Raw genomic sequence first — 19,136 nt, 5'->3', positions numbered from 1 at the left:
ACTGCTGGCCGGCAACATCCACCGGCATTGCTCTCTCCGGACACAGCAGTAAAGCGCGCGGGATCACAGCAGTAAAACGCGCGAGGGACACATCTTCGTACCTCAAGCTTCAGATTCCAACGACGTTTGCCACTCTCCACTCGCTCAATGAGAGGCTCCCACACGGCGAAGTTCTCGTTGTAATAGTGAACCTGGGAAAAAAGATGCACCTGCTGTATCAGAACGAATATTCATAGCCCCCCCTCACACGGGTGCCACCGCCAACCCCCCCTCCCCCCCACAGTAGTCATTCATAAAACCTGCCACCTCGATATCTGAATGGGATTAGGTGACATCATGGAACTGAAGATCGGTATATTGAAGGCATCGGTGAGTTACGATCGCAAGTCTCTATTCTTCTTCCCACTGAACCATGTTATTTCTAAAACTAAGCCAACGCAATATCGACTGTGTTGTGTCAAATCCCTTTTAGGTAAGGGTCCCACAAGGTGGGTTTCAATCAGTAGCTTTGTTGTGACACTCCTGTAGTCCCCTTTACGTACCTCTAGTGTGGTGTCGGCTGCCACGGTCATGAGCGACGTCCAGTTCTTCATTGTTCCTGCAAACGTGGACTCCACCAAGAGCATGGGCACAGTCCGATGTCCCAGCCCACACTCCAGTGTCACCTGCACCGTCTTCACTTCTATATCGAAGCTCTCAGACTTCTCCGTGAGCTCCTTGCTCTGGAAGCACTCCGAGGCCTCGTTGGCCGAGTCCACCCCCAAGAACCAGTTGTTGCAGCTGTCCGTGGACCTCACATCCCATATGTTCCAGTGTTCGCTCAGAGCCTCCTTCCCCTCGTCCTCCTTGGGCTTGGGCTTCAAGGCTGCCATGATGGTCAGCACCGTGTTCAGAATGATTGGGGAGATCTACAAGGAACCAAAAAACGTGCGAAGGTTCAGGTAAACTAAATCCGGACGTCCATCACAGCCGCCTTCCCCAGATCCCTTATTTCTACACACATCTCCTGGTGGCTCCATCTACATTCCCTGACTTACTAATGGGAACACCCTATGCAGTTATCATCATGCATTGTTTTTTAGGGGGGACGGGAGGCGTTTTTGTGGGGAAGTAAATCTGGTGGTGACATGTTTTCTGGCGATAATAAATTATGCCGAGAACCTGGTCTAGAATTTGTTGCCAAGCGTACCCGGTGTATATAATATTACTTACAGCAGCTTGTGAGTTGTCATTGTAATTATGAACAAACAAAATAGGATTTAAAGCCACAATGCCCCCTAACCACCTCCCCCTAACCTTTTTTTTAATCCCGGGTGTAGCCTGCGGTCTCCGACTTCCTCTCCAGGGAAAATACCAGCACCTGGTTTTTAAAGAGGATTTAAACGGCCCATCCAATAGGAAGACACAACCGATGACGCTGCGGCTTCCTATTGGACTGAAATGTGGCAGCAAATCTCTTCTTCCCCGGTGAGTATCTTGGAAACCGTGGGGTCTCCCGTTAAATAGCGCAGTTACCGTCCATCGTGGGACTTCTCGCAAGAAGAATCTCCACCTTCACCTCGGAAACACAACGTCACAACAGAACAGAACCACTTGGCCCATTTCCGGTTCTACTGGAAAACCTCAGACCCGATCCTTGGGTTTATTTCATATTTTAGGGCGGCCTTCCTTCTATCCCAAGCAGTATTACATTGCCTTACGGCAGGGCGGCCAACACCAGTCCCCAAGGGCCACCAACAGGTCAGGCTTTTAAAGATATCCCTGCGTCAGCACAGGTGGCTCAATCAGCCACAGCACATGTGAGCCACTGATTGAGCCACCCGTGCTGAAGCAGGGATATCCTTAAAACCTGACCCTGTTGGTGGCCCTTGGGACTGGAGTTGGCCGCCCTGATATACAGCATACAACTCACGAGGAAAGACTATTGGGGGGAGGGGGGGGGTTTGAGGGCTGGAGTTGGGAAGCCCCTGCCTTACTGTATCCGCTTCTACCCCCTCCATTGGTTCGCGCTTCCACAGATCCACTGCCCTCTCTGTGAAGCGCTACAGGCGCTCTCAATACCTCACAAGTGTCTTTTTCCCGCGCGCCGAACGCTATTTATCCGGTCGGTACTTCGGATGCCGTTGGCACTCACCTTTATAACGACTTCTTCCAGGGTGAGGCTGCCACTCTGCCCGCCCGCACAGTCGGACTTGCTCTCCAGCAGCAGCGAGCAGGGCTGTAATACCTATTCAGAGAGGGGGCGTTACACGGGGTAACAGATCTTTAAAGGCATAGGCATGGTTACGTGCAAACGCAAAAACAAACGGGCAGTGAATGGGTCAAAGGTGCAAAATACACCAATGGCTGCAACATATTTAAGAAACTCAATCTGGTGGGTGATTGATTTATTAAAAAAAAATAAAAACACTCACATGCATTTTAAGTTATGGTGGGTGAAAAAGGCGACAGAAAACCTCCACCGTTAGCATGTAGCCAATAAAGAATATCACTTGTGAGCACATTCACATGTCTTAGACAGGTCTGCACCCTGCCTTTCACCATTATCCCCAGCATACAGTGCTCCCACTGCAAGGGATTCTGGGAAATGACATGCAAATGAGCACACCATGTGTCACCTTTTGCCTGGAATATCCATTCACATAGAGCCCATATAAGCAAATGCAACGCTGTTCACACAGCTTTTAAGCACATAATGGAACTAGCAAAGCCAGTCAAACCACTCACAGACATGTTTCAACCTTGATGGGTATCATCAGTGTGAGGTTGGTTTATACTTGCTTTGCAGTGTTTCTAGGCTGGGTAGGTTTTGCAAATATTGCAATGCAAGTATAAACCAACCTCACACTGACCATGTTGTGCCCGTAACCACGCCAATGTATATGTCCGTTTTGCAGGCCCCAGCACTGCCTGCAAACACTCATCCCCTCTCTGATGCAGAGAGAAGTGTTTTCATAGACTGCTCATTCCCAGGCGCATCAGGTCTTGTGACACACGAGTAACGAGTAACGAGTAACGAGTAACGAGTAACGAGTGTTTGCAGGCAGCGTTAGGACCTGCAGCTGGGCCGTACCAGGATGTGGTTACAAGTTTAAAATGCTTTGGCCAAAGAATAGGACTAAATGACCTTTACTTAAGACAGATAAATAATTATCTTTGTTGGCTCCAAGAGGGACAGGGTGGGTTTGAGGCGGAGAACACACATGATTGTGACACTTTCTCCCTCCCCCCCCACCCCCACTCACAGGCCAAACTATTATTTATTTTTTTAATGACCGTTAATACTGGTTTCCTTTTTGTTATTACAGGTTTGATGGAGGAGTCCCCTGCCTCGGGGACCCCCTGCTTACAGAGATACTTCCCTCTGAAGGGGGCGCCGGTATCCCTGCAGCCAGGGAACTGTGTGCCTAACATAATGGCGGCATTTAAATGTCCCGCAGGCAAATAGGAAGCCGTGACGTCATAGGCTGTGGCTCCCTACTGGCCAGCGTAAACTGCACAGAGGTAGGTACCACGGGAAGCAGGTGGTTCCCCCAAGCGGACATGAACGCGGTTCAGCCCCGAGAATCCCCTGCTTCCCAAGTTACAGGCCCCGTTATGGGGTGCCGGTATCTCCCTACATTGTTTAAATCTCCCGCGTCACGTGACTGGGACATTTAAACGCATAGGCGATACCGGCCCCCATACCGGGGCCTGTAACTCAGGGCTGAAATCAACGCGGTTCTGCACCGGAGACACCCCCGCCCGCTTCAATCCTGTGATAAACGATTAGAATAAATGAAACCCGTATTTCTGCCTTCAGTTGGTCTCACAATGCTGGTTTTTCAGGAATCTGGAAGGATTGCCCCTAAAATGAGATATCTGCAATACACAGGAGCAGGGTACTCATCCAGTAACAGAACACATCCAACACAGCTCTCCGTACCGTAGTGACGTTACTCCCCCGTAACTCTCTCAGGAACGGGCAGGCGAGAACCTTTAACTCCTTCAGGTCGGCCTTCATGGCCTGCGTGCCACCGGTCTTGGCAAGGGTGTAGTTGCACTGGAACGAGACGGCCAGGGCCGGGGCGTCGGCTTTCGAGAGGCTGGCCACGAAGACGATTTCGGGGTTCATGATCACGGCTTTCACTTTGAAGCCCTGCTGGGCCACGGGTTCTAAGCATAGAGATGGACACGGGTTCTAAGCACAGAGACGGACACGGGTTCTAAGCACAGAGACGGACACGGGTTCTAAGCATAAAGACAGACACGGGTTCTAAGCACAGAGACGGACACGGGTTCTAAGCACAGAGACGGACACGGGTTCTAAGCATAGAGAAGGACACGGGTTCTAAGCACAGAGACGGACACGGGTTCTAAGCACAGAGACGGACATGGGTTCTAAGCACAGAGACGGACACGGGTTCTAAGCACAGAGACGGACACGGGTTCTAAGCACAGAGACGGACACGCGTTCTAAGCACAGAGACGGACACGGGTTCTAAGCACAGAGACGGACACGGGTTCTAAGCACAGAGACGGACACGGGTTCTTGGTTACCGACACGCAATCGCTTTAGATTACATACATGGTGGTTTACAAGAGAGTATTTTTAAACGCCACCGCTGGCAACGGATCCCGAAACGCATTGCCAAGGAAGGGGTTAAATGTAACGATGCTGATAAACAAGTCAGATTAACCCAGATAGTGGTAAATAAATGTAGCCAGCGACACATTCAGAGATTACAGCTCACGCGTCAAAACACAGAACGTCCCAACCCAATCCTAATCCTGTAACAACCCGGTAACAACCCCGTCACAACCCGGTAACAACCCTGTAACAACCCGGTAACAACCCTGCCCTAGCCTAATGCTTTCACTTCTTCCGATTGTGTCTCTGTGCCTTTCCTTTCTTAAATAAAGCCAGTCTCTCCCCCCTCATTGCAAAGAGGATTGATGGTTCAAGAACAGCAGGTGAAATACATTCACAATCCTCCCGTATAGTGTGTGTGTGTTTAAATAAATCAGTGGTGTAGTATTGGATAAAACTTGCTGCATTTCTCTCCCCCCCCCCCCATAATCTTTATGGGATTTTTAATGAGTTTTAATGTATTAAGCTTCCTTGGGTTGCTATACCAGCCATTTCCATAGGCGCAGCACCTTCTTGAAGTAGGCGGCCATAACGTGAGCCCGAATCTCCGCCGATCGATCACGGGAGAACAGATCGATTGGCAGCCTAGGTCTGACAGTCTTAAAGCCCAGCAATCGCTGCATTTATTACGCAACGCAAACTGCATTTCCCCCTTCGTTAGGAGGCGCTGTCGAGCTGAGCAACTTCACACGCGTCGGTGTTGGGGTTTTAAGGGCTACAATTAAAGGGCCATTAAACAAATCGAATGATGAAGATACAGCACTTCCAGCATACACTGCTACGTGGCTTGTACATGACACCACTTTCCCCCGGGTCCTGCTGGCAGTGAGAGGGTTACGGATGAGTGCACACAATGCAAGATCCTTCTCCCTCACCCGGATATTTTGCTGTAATTTATAGCAGCACATGGTGTTCAGTACGGCGGGCGTATACGCCCCCCACGCTGGGAAGAGACGTGTCCCATCCCCTGCTCTGTTTGCCGTGCGGAGCGGTTGATGGCCAGTGTTTGTTTTCTGAATTACTCATTTCCTCTGCGACAGGACAATATTTACTCCTTCAAATCGCAGGGAGGAGAGACGAGGTGCTAAACCCAGTGCCAAGTCCCCTTTACAGCGCCTCATGCACTACAAACAATTAGAGTGTTAGCTCTTTGGGGAAGGGACTCTTTAGGCGTCCTGTGTACAGTGCATAGAAGTACGTCCTTAGATCGCACTCTCCTATCTTACAGGAGGTTTTAGGGCATCACAAATCCGACTGCAAGCTCTTTGGGACAGGGATGCCGAGTGCCTGCAAACCTTCCATATTAAACCATTGGCCCGTTTGTAAAATACACAGCCCCCTGACTACCCGGCTCAGAGATAGCGCTGCAGGTACCAGGCTGAGCCGCGTTATGATGGAGTCACGTTGCTTGCCGGGCAGTGAAGCGTTCACGGAAAAGGGTTATTAGGTTTCACAACCCGATGGTCATTCTGTTCTCGAGAAGACCTAATTAAATCCGACACCGTGTGCCTTTCTGACAACAGAGATTAGCACGGGATGTATCCGTGTCACTAATTACTGTAATGTCACACCGGTGTCACGTGGGTTGGTTGACCAGGAAACAGAACGCGTGCTTTCCGGTATGAAAGACGCGGCCACTTCATTATAATGGTGTATAAAAGGTGACGTCCCGCACAGGGACATCGGCAGCAGTTACAGTCACGTGTAAGCATGTGACACCGAGCGTGGGAGAGATGCCGGTGACAAATATTTACTACAAAAAGTGAACGTTTGGGCTCTCCTTTTCCAGGCTCCTTGGAGAGCCCAAAATGTGACCTTTTGTCACTTTTTTAACATGTCCTGGAGTGCCTGTTACTACCTGTCCTTACTCCTAATCTTTCTACAGTCACTGCATCCGGCAGTATTCCAGACTCAGCAGAGCGCCACTATAATCAATGATTTTATGTGTCTGTGTGTCCATTGACACACACATAAATCTCTCTTAATATACACTAATATCTATTTAACTACATACCCCAAAACATCCATAAAATCTCTATATTTTTACACACAAATACATTCATGCACACACGTGTATACACACAGAAATAACGATAATAAATCTACCTGTCTATCAAAAGCACAGAAACAGACACACCTTTTATTTACTGAAAAGTTAAAACACACACATACTTTTCCCCCCACACGCTTTCTTGCTACAAAACACACACCCACACCGCCCACTCACAGAAACACACACACAAAGACACACACAGACACACACACAGACAGACAGAGACACAAAGACACACACACAAAGACACACACACACAAAGACACACACACACAAAGACACACACACACAAAGACACACAAAGACACACAAAGACACACAAAGACACACAGACACAGACACACACACACACACACACACACAGACACACACACACACACACACACACACACACCACCCTTCCTTTTTGTTTCCCCATAAGTGACTCCGCAGCGGAGAACGACCCTTTCCGCACCTCTCTCTGCCTTGGTCTTTGTCGGGGTGGTTTGCCGCGGCTGGCTCTGCGTGGGTTTCTCCTCGGACGTAGCCGGACTCTGCGGCATGGCCTGGACGAAGAAATCTGCCACGGTCATCAGGAACTCCACGCTGGCGCAGACGTACAGCTTGTCCAGGATGGCCTCCACCAATCGCTCGCTGGTGCTCTGCTTGTAGTTGATGTTGATCATGGCGTGCTCACTGGAGCCGTCTTTGTGGTCAATCATTCTGATAAACAAGAACGACACATCTAATAAGCTGTGGCTTGGAATGAACCCAGGGCGCCATGTTGATTTCATGCCAGAGACGGGCCACCACGCCACAGGTGCCCGTCCCAAAGGGATCCCTGAGACATCACAAGGGCGCACCCCAACATCCCAGGTCCCCACTGCTCCCCAATAAATGGCAAAAGGTCGTCTGACTTCAAAACGTTTACAAAAAAACATTTAGATTGTTAGCTCTTTGGCGCAGGGACTCATTAGGCCTGTTGCGTTCTAGGCACAGTGCAGCATACATGGCATGATGTACCTCCCTAGAGCACACACTCCTCTCTCACAGGAGGTTTATAGCACTCATCCATAAAGAGAACTCATTATAACGGAGATCAGTAACTGCAGCGCCTGGACGGGAGAGGGCAAACGCAGCCCCCTCCTTCACCATGAAAGGGAGCAGCCTGCAAAATAAAGCAATATGGAATATCACTACTATATCAAAAGCTGAGGTGACAAAATAACATTAATATCCTCTGTTGGGGACAAAGTGTGACCTTGTGTAAGTGACTATATCACTGACCTTGTGCAAGTCCCTTTATGTCCCTGTGACCTTGTGCAAGTGCCTTTATGTCCCTGCGACCTTGTGTAAGTGCCTTTATGTCCCTGCGACCTTGTGCAAGTCCCTTTATGTCCCTGCGACCTTGTGCAAGTGCCTTTATGTCCCTGCGACCTTGTGTAAGTGCCTTTATGTCCCTGCGACCTTGTGTAAGTGCCTTTATGTCCCTGCGACCTTGTGCAAGTGCCTTTATGTCCCTGCGACCTTGTGTAAGTGCCTTTATGTCCCTGCGACCTTGTGCAAGTGCCTTTATGTCCCTGCGACCTTGTGCAAGTGCCTTTATGTCCCTGCGACCTTGTGTAAGTGCCTTTATGTCCCTGCGACCTTGTGTAAGTGCCTTTATGTCCCTGCGACCTTGTGCAAGTGCCTTTATGTCCCTGCGACCTTGTGCAAGTGCCTTTATGTCCCTGCGACCTTGTGTAAGTGCCTTTATGTCCCTGCGACCTTGTGTAAGTGCCTTTATGTCCCTGCGACCTTGTGCAAGTGCCTTTATGTCCCTGCGACCTTGTGTAAGGGCCTTTATGTCCCTGTGCCTCAGGCATTACAAAGAATGTAAGCTCTTTGGGACAGGGATGCTGAGTGCCTGCAAACCTTCTATATGAAACCATTGGCCCGTTTGTAAAATACACAGCCCCCTGACTACCCCGCTCAGAGATAGCGCTGCAGGTACCAGGCTGAGCCGCGTTATGATGGAGTCACGTGGCTTGCCGGGTAGTGAAGCGTTCGCGGAAAAGGGTTATTAGGTTTCACAGCGCGACGGTCATTCTGTTCTCGAGAAGACCTAATTAAATCCGACACCGTGTGCCTGTCTGACAACAGAGATTAGCACGGGATGTATCCGTGTCACTAATTACTGTAATGTCACACCGGTGTCACGCGGGTTGGTTGACCAGGAAACAGAACGTGTGCTTTCCGGTATGAAAGACGCGGCCACTTCATTATAATGGTGTATAAAAGGTGACGTCCCGCACAGGGACATCGGCAGCAGTTACAGTCACGTGTAAGCATGTGACAGGGAGCGTGGGAGAGATGCCGGTGACAAATATTTACTACAAAAAGTGACGTTTGGGCTCTCCTTTTCCAGGCTCCTCGGAGAGTCCAAACAGTGACCTTTTGTAATGAATATTTGTCACTTTTTAACACGTCCTGGAGTGCCTGTTACTATCTGTCCTAATTGCTAATCTATTTGCAATATGGAGCTGCTTTTTACGTTGTATGCGCGTGTGTGTATGCGCGTGTGTGTATGCGCGTGTGTGTATGTGCGTGTGTGTATGCGCGTGTGTGTATGCGCGTGTGTGTATGCGCAGGGGACAGAGACGCAGGGGGACAGAGATGCAGGGGGACAGAGATGCAGAGGGACAGAGACGCAGGGGGACAGAGATGCAGAGGGGCAGAGATGCAGGGGGACAGAGATGCAGGGGGACAGAGATGCAGGGGGACAGAGATGCAGAGGGGCAGAGATGCAGAGGGGCAGAGATGCAGAGGGGCAGAGACGCAGGGGGACAGAGACGCAGGGGGACAGAGACGCAGGGGGACAGAGACGCATGGGGACAGAGACGCAGGGGGACAGAGACGCAGGGGGACAGAGACGCAGGGGGACAGAGATGCAGGGGGGCAGAGATGCAGGGGGACAGAGATGCAGAGGGACAGAGACGCAGGGGGACAGAGACGCAGAGGGGCAGAGATGCAGGGGGACAGAGACGCAGGGGGACAGAGACGCAGGGGGACAGAGACGCAGGGGGACAGAGACGCAGGGGGACAGAGACGCAGGGGGACAGAGATGCAGAGGGGCAGAGATGCAGAGGGGCAGAGATGCAGAGGGGCAGAGATGCAGGGGGGCAGAGACGCAGGGACAGAAATGCAGAGACGCAGGGGTAGAGATGCAGAGACGCAGGGGCAGAGATGCAGAGACGCAGGGGCAGAGATGCAGAGACGCAGGGGCAGAGATGCAGAGGGACAGAGATGCAGAGGGGCAGAGATGCAGGGGCAGAGATGCAGGGGCAGAGATGCAGAGATGCAGGGGGACAGAGATGCAGAGGGGCAGAGATGCAGGGGGACAGAGATGCAGAGGGGCAGAGATGCAGAGGGACAGAGATGCAGAGGGGCAGAGATGCAGAGATGCAGGGGGACAGAGATGCAGAGGGGCAGAGATGCAGGGGCAGAGATGCAGAGATGCAGAGATGCAGGGGGACAGAGATGCAGAGGGGCAGAGATGCAGGGGGACAGAGATGCAGAGGGGCAGAGATGCAGAGGGACAGAGATGCAGAGGGGCAGAGGGACAGAGACGCAGGGGGACAGAGACGCAGAGGGGCAGAGATGCAGGGGGACAGAGACGCAGGGGGACAGAGACGCAGGGGGACAGAGACGCAGGGGGACAGAGACGCAGGGGGACAGAGACGCAGGGGGACAGAGATGCAGAGGGACAGAGACGCAGGGGGACAGAGACGCAGAGGGGCAGAGATGCAGGGGGACAGAGACGCAGGGGGACAGAGACGCAGGGGGACAGAGACGCAGGGGGACAGAGACGCAGGGGGACAGAGACGCAGGGGGACAGAGACGCAGAGGGGCAGAGATGCAGAGGGGCAGAGATGCAGAGGGGCAGAGATGCAGGGGGGCAGAGACGCAGGGACAGAAATGCAGAGACGCAGGGGTAGAGATGCAGAGACGCAGGGGCAGAGATGCAGAGACGCAGGGGCAGAGATGCAGAGACGCAGGGGCAGAGATGCAGAGGGACAGAGATGCAGAGGGGCAGAGATGCAGGGGCAGAGATGCAGGGGCAGAGATGCAGGGGGACAGAGATGCAGAGGGGCAGAGATGCAGGGGCAGAGATGCAGGGGGACAGAGATGCAGAGGGGCAGAGATGCAGAGGGACAGAGATGCAGAGGGACAGAGATGCAGAGATGCAGAGGGACAGAGATGCAGAGGGACAGAGATGCAGAGACGCTGGGGCAGAGATGCAGAGGGGCAAAGATGCAGAGGGGCAGAGATGCAGGGGGACAGAGATGCAGAGGGGCAGAGATGCAGGGGCAGAGATGCAGGGGCAGAGATGCAGGGGCAGAGATGCAGAGATGCAGGGGGACAGAGATGCAGAGGGGCAGAGATGCAGGGGGACAGAGATGCAGAGGGGCAGAGATGCAGAGGGACAGAGATGCAGAGGGACAGAGATGCAGAGGGGCAGAGATGCAGAGATGCAGGGGGACAGAGATGCAGAGGGGCAGAGATGCAGGGGCAGAGATGCAGAGATGCAGAGATGCAGGGGGACAGAGATGCAGAGGGGCAGAGATGCAGGGGGACAGAGATGCAGAGGGGCAGAGATGCAGAGGGACAGAGATGCAGAGGGGCAGAGGGACAGAGACGCAGGGGGACAGAGACGCAGAGGGGCAGAGATGCAGGGGGACAGAGACGCAGGGGGACAGAGACGCAGGGGGACAGAGACGCAGGGGGACAGAGACGCAGGGGGACAGAGACGCAGGGGGACAGAGACGCAGGGGGACAGAGACGCAGGGGGACAGAGATGCAGAGGGACAGAGATGCAGAGGGGCAGAGATGCAGGGGGGCAGAGACGCAGGGACAGAAATGCAGAGACGCAGGGGTAGAGATGCAGAGACGCAGGGGCAGAGATGCAGAGACGCAGGGGCAGAGATGCAGAGACGCAGGGGCAGAGATGCAGAGGGACAGAGATGCAGAGGGGCAGAGATGCAGGGGCAGAGATGCAGGGGCAGAGATGCAGGGGGACAGAGATGCAGGGGGACAGAGATGCAGGGGCAGAGATGCAGGGGGACAGAGATGCAGAGGGGCAGAGATGCAGAGGGACAGAGATGCAGAGATGCAGAGGGACAGAGATGCAGAGGGACAGAGATGCAGAGACGCTGGGGCAGCGATGCAGAGGGGCAAAGATGCAGAGGGGCAGAGATGCAGGGGGACAGAGATGCAGAGGGGCAGAGATGCAGGGGCAGAGATGCAGGGGCAGAGATGCAGAGATGCAGAGATGCAGGGGGACAGAGATGCAGAGGGGCAGAGATGCAGGGGCAGAGATGCAGGGGGACAGAGATGCAGAGGGGCAGAGATGCAGGGGCAGAGATGCAGGGGCAGAGATGCAGGGGGACAGAGATGCAGAGGGGCAGAGATGCAGAGATGCAGAGGGACAGAGATGCAGAGGGGCAGAGATGCAGGGGGACAGAGATGCAGAGGGGCAGAGATGCAGAGGGGCAGAGATGCAGAGATGCAGAGGGACAGAGATGCAGGGGCAGAGATGCAGGGGCAGAGATGCAGGGGGACAGAGATGCAGAGATGCAGAGATGCAGAGGGACAGAGATGCAGAGGGGCAGAGATGCAGGGGCAGAGATGCAGGGGGACAGAGATGCAGAGGGGCAGAGATGCAGAGATGCAGAGATGCAGAGGGACAGAGATGCAGAGGGGCAGAGATGCAGGGGGACAGAGATGCAGAGGGGCAGAGATGCAGGGGCAGAGATGCAGGGGGACAGAGATGCAGAGGGGCAGAGATGCAGGGGCAGAGATGCAGGGGGACAGAGATGCAGAGGGGCAGAGATGCAGAGGGACAGAGATGCAGAGGGGCAGAGATGCAGAGATGCAGGGGGACAGAGATGCAGAGGGGCAGAGATGCAGGGGCAGAGATGCAGAGATGCAGAGATGCAGAGATGCAGAGGGACAGAGATGCAGAGGGGCAGAGATGCAGAGATGCAGGGGCAGAGATGCAGAGATGCAGGGGCAGAGATGCAGAGGGGCAGAGATGCAGAGGGGCAGAGATGCAGAGATGCAGGGGCAGAGATGCAGAGGGGCAGAGGGGCAGAAGGGCAGAGATGCAGAGATGCAGGGGCAGAGATGCAGAGGGGCAGAGATGCAGAGGGGCAGAGATGCAGAGACACAGGGGCAGAGATGCAGAGACGCAGTTTATTGGTTCCGTAGTTCCCCTACCTGGATGTGGCCTTGGTGACCCCTTCCCGGAGGTCATCCAGGGTGCAGGTCTGGAGATGGGTGGAGACGTCCATGGAGCTGTTTGCGAACATTCGGCCCGAGGAGGTGAGAAGACGCAGCCTCATCTCCCCCAGCCGCAGGCGGTTACTGCGCAGCCACGAAGAGTCTGCAACCTGTGACACGGCGAGGAAACGGTGAGCGAGGGGGAGAACCAGCGAGGGGGGGGGGAGAGAGCCCAGCAAGCGCGGGGGGAGGGGGAGAACCAGTGAGGGGGGGGAAGAGAGCCTAGCAAGCGCGAGAGAAGGGGGAGAACCAGCGAGGGGGGGAAGAGAGCCTAGCAAGCGCAAGGGGAGGGGAAGAAACCAGTGAGGGGGGGGAAGAGAGCCTAGCAAGCGCGGGGGGAGGGGGAGAAACCAGTGAGGGGGGGGAAGAGAGCTTAGCAAGCACGGGGGAGGGGGAGAACCAGCGAGGGGGGGGAAGAGAGCCTAGCAAGCGTGAGGGGAGGGGGAGAACCAGCGAGGGGGGGAAGAGAGCCTAGCAAGCGCGAGGGGAGGGGGAGAACCAGCGAGGGGGGAAAGAGAGCCTAGCAAGCGCGAGGGGAGGGGGAGAACCAGCGAGGGGGGAGAAGAGAGCCTAGCAAGCGCGAGGGGGAGAACCAGCGAGGGGGGGAAGAGAGCCTAGCAAGCGCGAGGGGAGGGGGAGAAACCAGCGAGGGGGGGGGAAGAGAGCCTAGCAAGCGCGAGGGGAGGGGGAGAACCAGCGAGGGGGGGGGGAAAGAGAGCCCAGCAAGCGCGAGGGGAGGGGGAGAAACCAGCGAGGGGGGGAAGAGAGCCTAGTAAGCGCGGGGGGTGGGGGAGAACCAGCGAGGGGGGGGAGAGAGCCTAGCAAGCGCGAGGGGAGGGGGAGAACCAGCGAGGGGGGGGAAGAGAGCCTAGAAAGCGCGAGGGAAGGGGGAGAACCAGCGAGGGGGGGGAAGAGAGCCTAGCAAGCGCGATGGGAGGGGGAGAAACCAGCGAGGGGGGGGAAGAGAGCCTAGCAAGCGTGAGGGGAGAACCAGCGAGGGGGGGAAGAGAGCCTAGCAAGCGCGAGGGGAGGGGGAGAACCAGCGAGGGGGGGGGAAGAGAGCCTAGCAAGTGCGAGGGGAGGGGGAGAACCAGCGAGGGGGGGAAGAGAGCCTAGCAAGCGCGAGGGGAGGGGGAGAACCAGCGAGGGGGGGGAAGAGAGCCTAGCAAGCGCGAGGGGGAGAACCAGCGAGGGGGGGAAAAGAGCCTAGCAAGCGCGAGGGGAGGGGGAGAACCAGCGAGGGGGGGAAGAGAGCCTAGCAAGCGCGAGGGGAGGGGGAGAAACCAGCGAGGGGGGGGAAGAGAGCCTAGCAAGCGCGAGGGGAGGGGGAGAAACCAGCGAGGGGGGGGAAGAGAGCCTAGCAAGCGTGAGGGGAGGGGGAGAACCAGCGAGGGGGGGAAGAGAGCCTAGCAAGCGCGAGGGGAGGGGGACAACCAGCGAGGGGGGAAAGAGAGCCTAGCAAGCGCGAGGGGAGGGGGAGAACCAGCGAGGGGGGAGAAGAGAGCCTAGCAAGCGCGAGGGGGAGAACCAGCGAGGGGGGGAAGAGAGCCTAGCAAGCGCGAGGGGAGGGGGAGAAACCAGTGAGGGGGGGGGGAAGAGAGCCTAGCAAGCGCGAGGGGAGGGGGAGAACCAGCGAGGGGGGGGGGAAAGAGAGCCCAGCAAGCGCGAGGGGAGGGGGAGAAACCAGCGAGGGGGGGAAGAGAGCCTAGTAAGCGCGGGGGGTGGGGGAGAACCAGCGAGGGGGGGGAGAGAGCCTAGCAAGCGCGAGGGGAGGGGGAGAACCAGCGAGGGGGGGGAAGAGAGCCTAGCAAGCGCGAGGGAAGGGGGAGAACCAGCGAGGGGGGGGAAGAGAGCCTAGCAAGCGCGATGGGAGGGGGAGAAACCAGCGAGGGGGGGGAAGAGAGCCTAGCAAGCGTGAGGGGAGAACCAGCGAGGGGGGGAAGAGAGCCTAGCAAGCGCGAGGGGAGGGGGAGAACCAGCGAGGGGGGGGGAAGAGAGCCTAGCAAGCGCGAGGGGAGGGGGAGAACCAGCGAGGGGGGGAAGAGAGCCTAGCAAGCGCGAGGGGAGGGGGAGAACCAGCGAGGGGGGGGAAGAGAGCCTAGCAAGCGCGAGGGGGAGAACCAGCGAGGGGGGGAAGAGAGCCTAGCAAGCGCGAGGGGAGGGGGAGAACCAGCGAGGGGGGGAAGAGAGCCTAGCAAGCGCGAGGGGAGGGGGAGAAACCAGCGAGGGGGGGGAAGAGAGCCTAGCAAGCGCGAGGGGAGGGGGAGAAACCAGCGAGGGGGGGGAAGAGAGCCTAGCGAGGGGAGGGGGAGAAACCAGCGAGGGGTGGGGAAGAGAGCCTAGCAAGCGAGAGGGGAGGGGGAGAAACCAGCGAGGGGGTGGAAGAGAGCCTAGCAAGCGCGAGGGGGAGAAACCAGTGAGCTTGAGGATGGGGAGGGGGGGGAGAGCCAGAAAACACTCCCTCCCTTTATATCTACAGTATATCCATACACGTGTGTGTGTGTACATATATATATATATATATATATATATGTAAATATACATACACACACTTATCTATCGATCTCTATATAAACACACACCTATCTATACATACACACACATACCTACACATATATATATACACACATATATATATATATATACACATATACACACACATATATATATATATATATATATATACACACACACACACACACACACACACACGTATCTATCTATCTATATATATATATACACACACACACACACACACACACACACACACACACACACACACACACACACACACACACAAACACACACTTATCTATCTCTATATATACAGACCCCTATCCTCTATGTCCACATACACAGAATCAGGCAGACATTCATGCAGACGCGGCGCACACTTTAGAAGCAGACGCTCACTTCTTGTACATAGTGTCGGCTGTGCTATGTACACGCACCTTACTGCTGTCGTTCCTGTACAGTACAATAGAGAGGGATTCAAAGTGGAAATCGAACTTCAGGGTTACGGCGGGCTCCTCCGCTCCTGTGCTGCCCCCCGAGGCGGCAGCTTCTCTGTCTGCAAAAACCCATCATGTCCATGACTATCCCACTACAAACACAGGACACTTCGGCATCATCCATCACCAAATCAGGGCTCTCAACTCCAGTCCCCCAGACCCCCCACCCCCCAACCATGTCGGATTTCCAGTATATCCCAGCTTCAGCACAGGCCACTCAGTGAATCAGTTGGAGACTGAGCCACTGATTGAGCGACCTGTGCTGAATCAGGTGCTTCAACTGAGCCACTGACTGAGCCACCTGTGCTGAAGCAGTTATAGGACGGATGCAGGGGGTCTCCGGAGTTGAACCGCGTTAATTTCAGCTCCGAGGACCCCCTGCTTGCCGAGATGCTGACGTCCGTAGGCGGCACATGTAGCATCTCCGGCTGGGCTGAGAAGGGGCTATCGAAATGGCGGACTTAAAGCAGGAAGCTGCAACATCATCCCTTGCGGCTTCGCATTGGCCAGCGTGACCGGGACATTTAAAATGGTTACCGACACCTCCTACGGAGACAAGTATCTCGCAGAGCAGCGGGTGCTGAAATCAACACGGCTCAACTCCGGGGACCCTCGGCTTCCTAACCTACGTAAAATGTTTTTTGGGGGGACCATCTGCTCATTTAAAGAGGGGGGGGGGGCAGTGGGTGAAGAGTCTAAATGAAGCACTTTCAGGTGATTGCTGGAGACAGTTACAAGAAGGTTGCAGTAAAGGTGAGAAAGAGTAAGGGCAGGTTTTAGCTGTAGACCGAACTAGGAAAGAAGGGAGAAGGTGGTACAGATCATTATCCCCACACGGCCCTTTCACATGAGATCATCTGCTACCTTTCAAGTGGGCAGACTCGTTCCGAAGCGTCTCCTTTTTAACCCTCTCAACAGCATCGGAGGTTAGGCCGGCGCTTGGCAGTGACGGCGACTCGGCCAGATTCTCCAAGAGGACACTCATCAGGACGGTAAGGTCATCCTGGCTCAACGCAATCTACAAACATCAACGCAAAGCTTCACTTCATCACAGAAAGACGTACACAAGGGTTAATCAACGACGTCCTTTAACAGAGGCACGCCCAGTGACGGGAAAGGCGGCATCATGTTAAAATCGATTGAGATACTCCTCGTACATGTGTATTTATATTGCGTTTGTACTGCGGAGGCGTTGGCTCTCCCACCTGCGGTGGAATCCTACCTGCATGGGCTTCAAGTCTCCCACGATTTCCATGGCTGGGATCTGCGAATACCAGGCCGCCGAGAGGTTTCTCTGCACGGAAACCAGCAGGTTGACGGGCTGCAGAATATTCAGCTCTGGCTGGGCAGAACCGCTCTGTAGAATGGACCTGGAAAGAAACAGGAACTCTGTGTCACGGTCAGAGGGAGCACCACTGCGGTTCTGACTTGGAGGGCTGTGAGAAGGGGGTGAAGATGGGTCTAAAAAAATTAATTTAAAAAAACCTCATCTCCCAGAATTGATACATCCCATTATAGAAAGGAGTAGTCAAAACTGAAGCAAAATATATAAATAAAAATTTAAAAAATAAATAAATGATATACACACACACACACACACACACACACACACACACACACACACACACACACACACACACACACACACACACACACACACAGACAAACACACACATTGGTTTACGTTTAATATCCCCTGCTTTGAAAACAAGCATGGTCTTTGGCTGACTTATTTTACTAGCTACCAAACATTGTTTATCTAATTGGTTTTCCCAATTCCGACATCTGTAGAAACCCTTACACATGTTGTGTTGTGACTGTGTGTAAGGCCTTATACATGTTACAGTATGTTATTGTGTGTAAGCTCTTACACATGTTATTGTGATTGTGTGTAAGCCCTTACACGTGTTGTGTTGTGACTGAACTCAAGCCCTCGTATCCTATATACATAAACACACTATCGAATCAAATTAATCCCTGGATCAACATCCTTCCCATGTTTACTTATTTGGTATATCCCTGTATACCTTTCCTTTCTAAAACGATGTCCAACCTTTTTTTGAACAAATCTATTGTATCTGTCATCACAGTATCCATGGGTAATGAATCCCACACTGTAACTGCCCTTACTGTAAAGAACCCTTTTCTTTGTTGCTGGTGAAATCGACTTTCCTCCAACCTTAAGGGATGGCCCAGAGTCCTTTGTACTGCCCGTGGGATGAATAGTTCTTCTGAAAGCTCCTTGTATTGTCCCTGAATATATTTGTATATAGTTATCATATCCCCTCTTAGACGCCTCTTTTCTAATGTAAATAAATCTAATTTAGCTAGCCTCTCCTCATAAGTTAGAATGTCCATCCCCTTTATTAATTTGGTGGCTCTTCTCTGCACTCTCTCTAGTTCCATAATGTCTTTTCTTAGGAATGGTGCCCAAAATTGTACTCCATATTTAAGGTGAGGTCTTACTAATGCTTTGTAAAGGGGCATAATTATGTTTACTTCCTTTCCATCCACTGCCCGTTTGCAGCTACTGCATGACTTTGGACACTATTGCTAAGCCTGCTGTCTACAATGTAGAGTGTAAAGTAACCAAATACTTGACGTTGCTCAGGGTCTCGCATTGTTGCACAGACAGGATGATTAGAAGTGTTTGGAAGCAGGACATCAGTGATCTGGCCATACCTTGATAACTGTAGCTGTGTCAGTTGGATGTCCATCTTGTCGATGACTGGTGGAAGGGGACAGCTCACTCCGGGAACCAAGGAGAACCTGTTCTGGACCCGAATCAAACCCAGATCTGCTATGATGGCGTTGGTGGATATGGAGGACTGCGGGATGATGATGACGGGGGCCTTCAGGTCAATGTCCATGGAAAGGCGGAAGCTCTTCTGAGCAAAGTCTTTCATGCTGGACGCAGCCTTCTCTGCCGCCTGGGCCGTCGCAGTGCTTAAGGCCTCCTTGGCCGCTTGGAAATTATTCAGGAAGTTCTGAGAGGGAGATATTAAAACCGATGGAAATGAAAACCTCTCTCTCACCCCAGAATATTAACCGTTACAGTGCCGGAAAGTCTGTTGCACCAAAGTGTCACAGGCCTTCTGGCACTTCTTGTGTAGTGATCACATGGTCAAAACGCCGCCCCCGA

At 53.7% G+C, this 19,136-nt stretch overlaps 1 protein-coding gene across 2 annotated transcripts in view; it reads right to left on the bottom strand.

The window, feature by feature from the left end:
- The window catches only part of VPS13C (vacuolar protein sorting 13 homolog C), a 91,055-nt gene that overhangs the window by 59,152 nt on the left and 12,767 nt on the right, over positions 1 to 19,136 (bottom strand). For both annotated transcript variants that reach the window (XM_075576102.1, XM_075576103.1), the window contains exons 12-21: positions 18,677 to 18,981; positions 17,217 to 17,364; positions 16,859 to 17,012; positions 15,935 to 16,053; positions 12,921 to 13,093; positions 7,138 to 7,385; positions 3,926 to 4,155; positions 2,135 to 2,227; positions 543 to 908; positions 102 to 191 (exon numbers count right to left, since the gene is read on the bottom strand). In XM_075576102.1, the coding sequence (XP_075432217.1) occupies positions 102 to 191; positions 543 to 908; positions 2,135 to 2,227; positions 3,926 to 4,155; positions 7,138 to 7,385; positions 12,921 to 13,093; positions 15,935 to 16,053; positions 16,859 to 17,012; positions 17,217 to 17,364; positions 18,677 to 18,981 (1,926 nt within the window). The remainder of the gene's footprint in view (positions 1 to 101; positions 192 to 542; positions 909 to 2,134; positions 2,228 to 3,925; positions 4,156 to 7,137; positions 7,386 to 12,920; positions 13,094 to 15,934; positions 16,054 to 16,858; positions 17,013 to 17,216; positions 17,365 to 18,676; positions 18,982 to 19,136) is intronic.

This window comes from Ascaphus truei, chromosome 18 (assembly GCF_040206685.1).
Source record: "Ascaphus truei isolate aAscTru1 chromosome 18, aAscTru1.hap1, whole genome shotgun sequence".
Lineage (NCBI taxonomy): Eukaryota > Metazoa > Chordata > Amphibia > Anura > Ascaphidae > Ascaphus > Ascaphus truei.
This window is presented reverse-complemented; position numbering and strand designations above follow the sequence as displayed.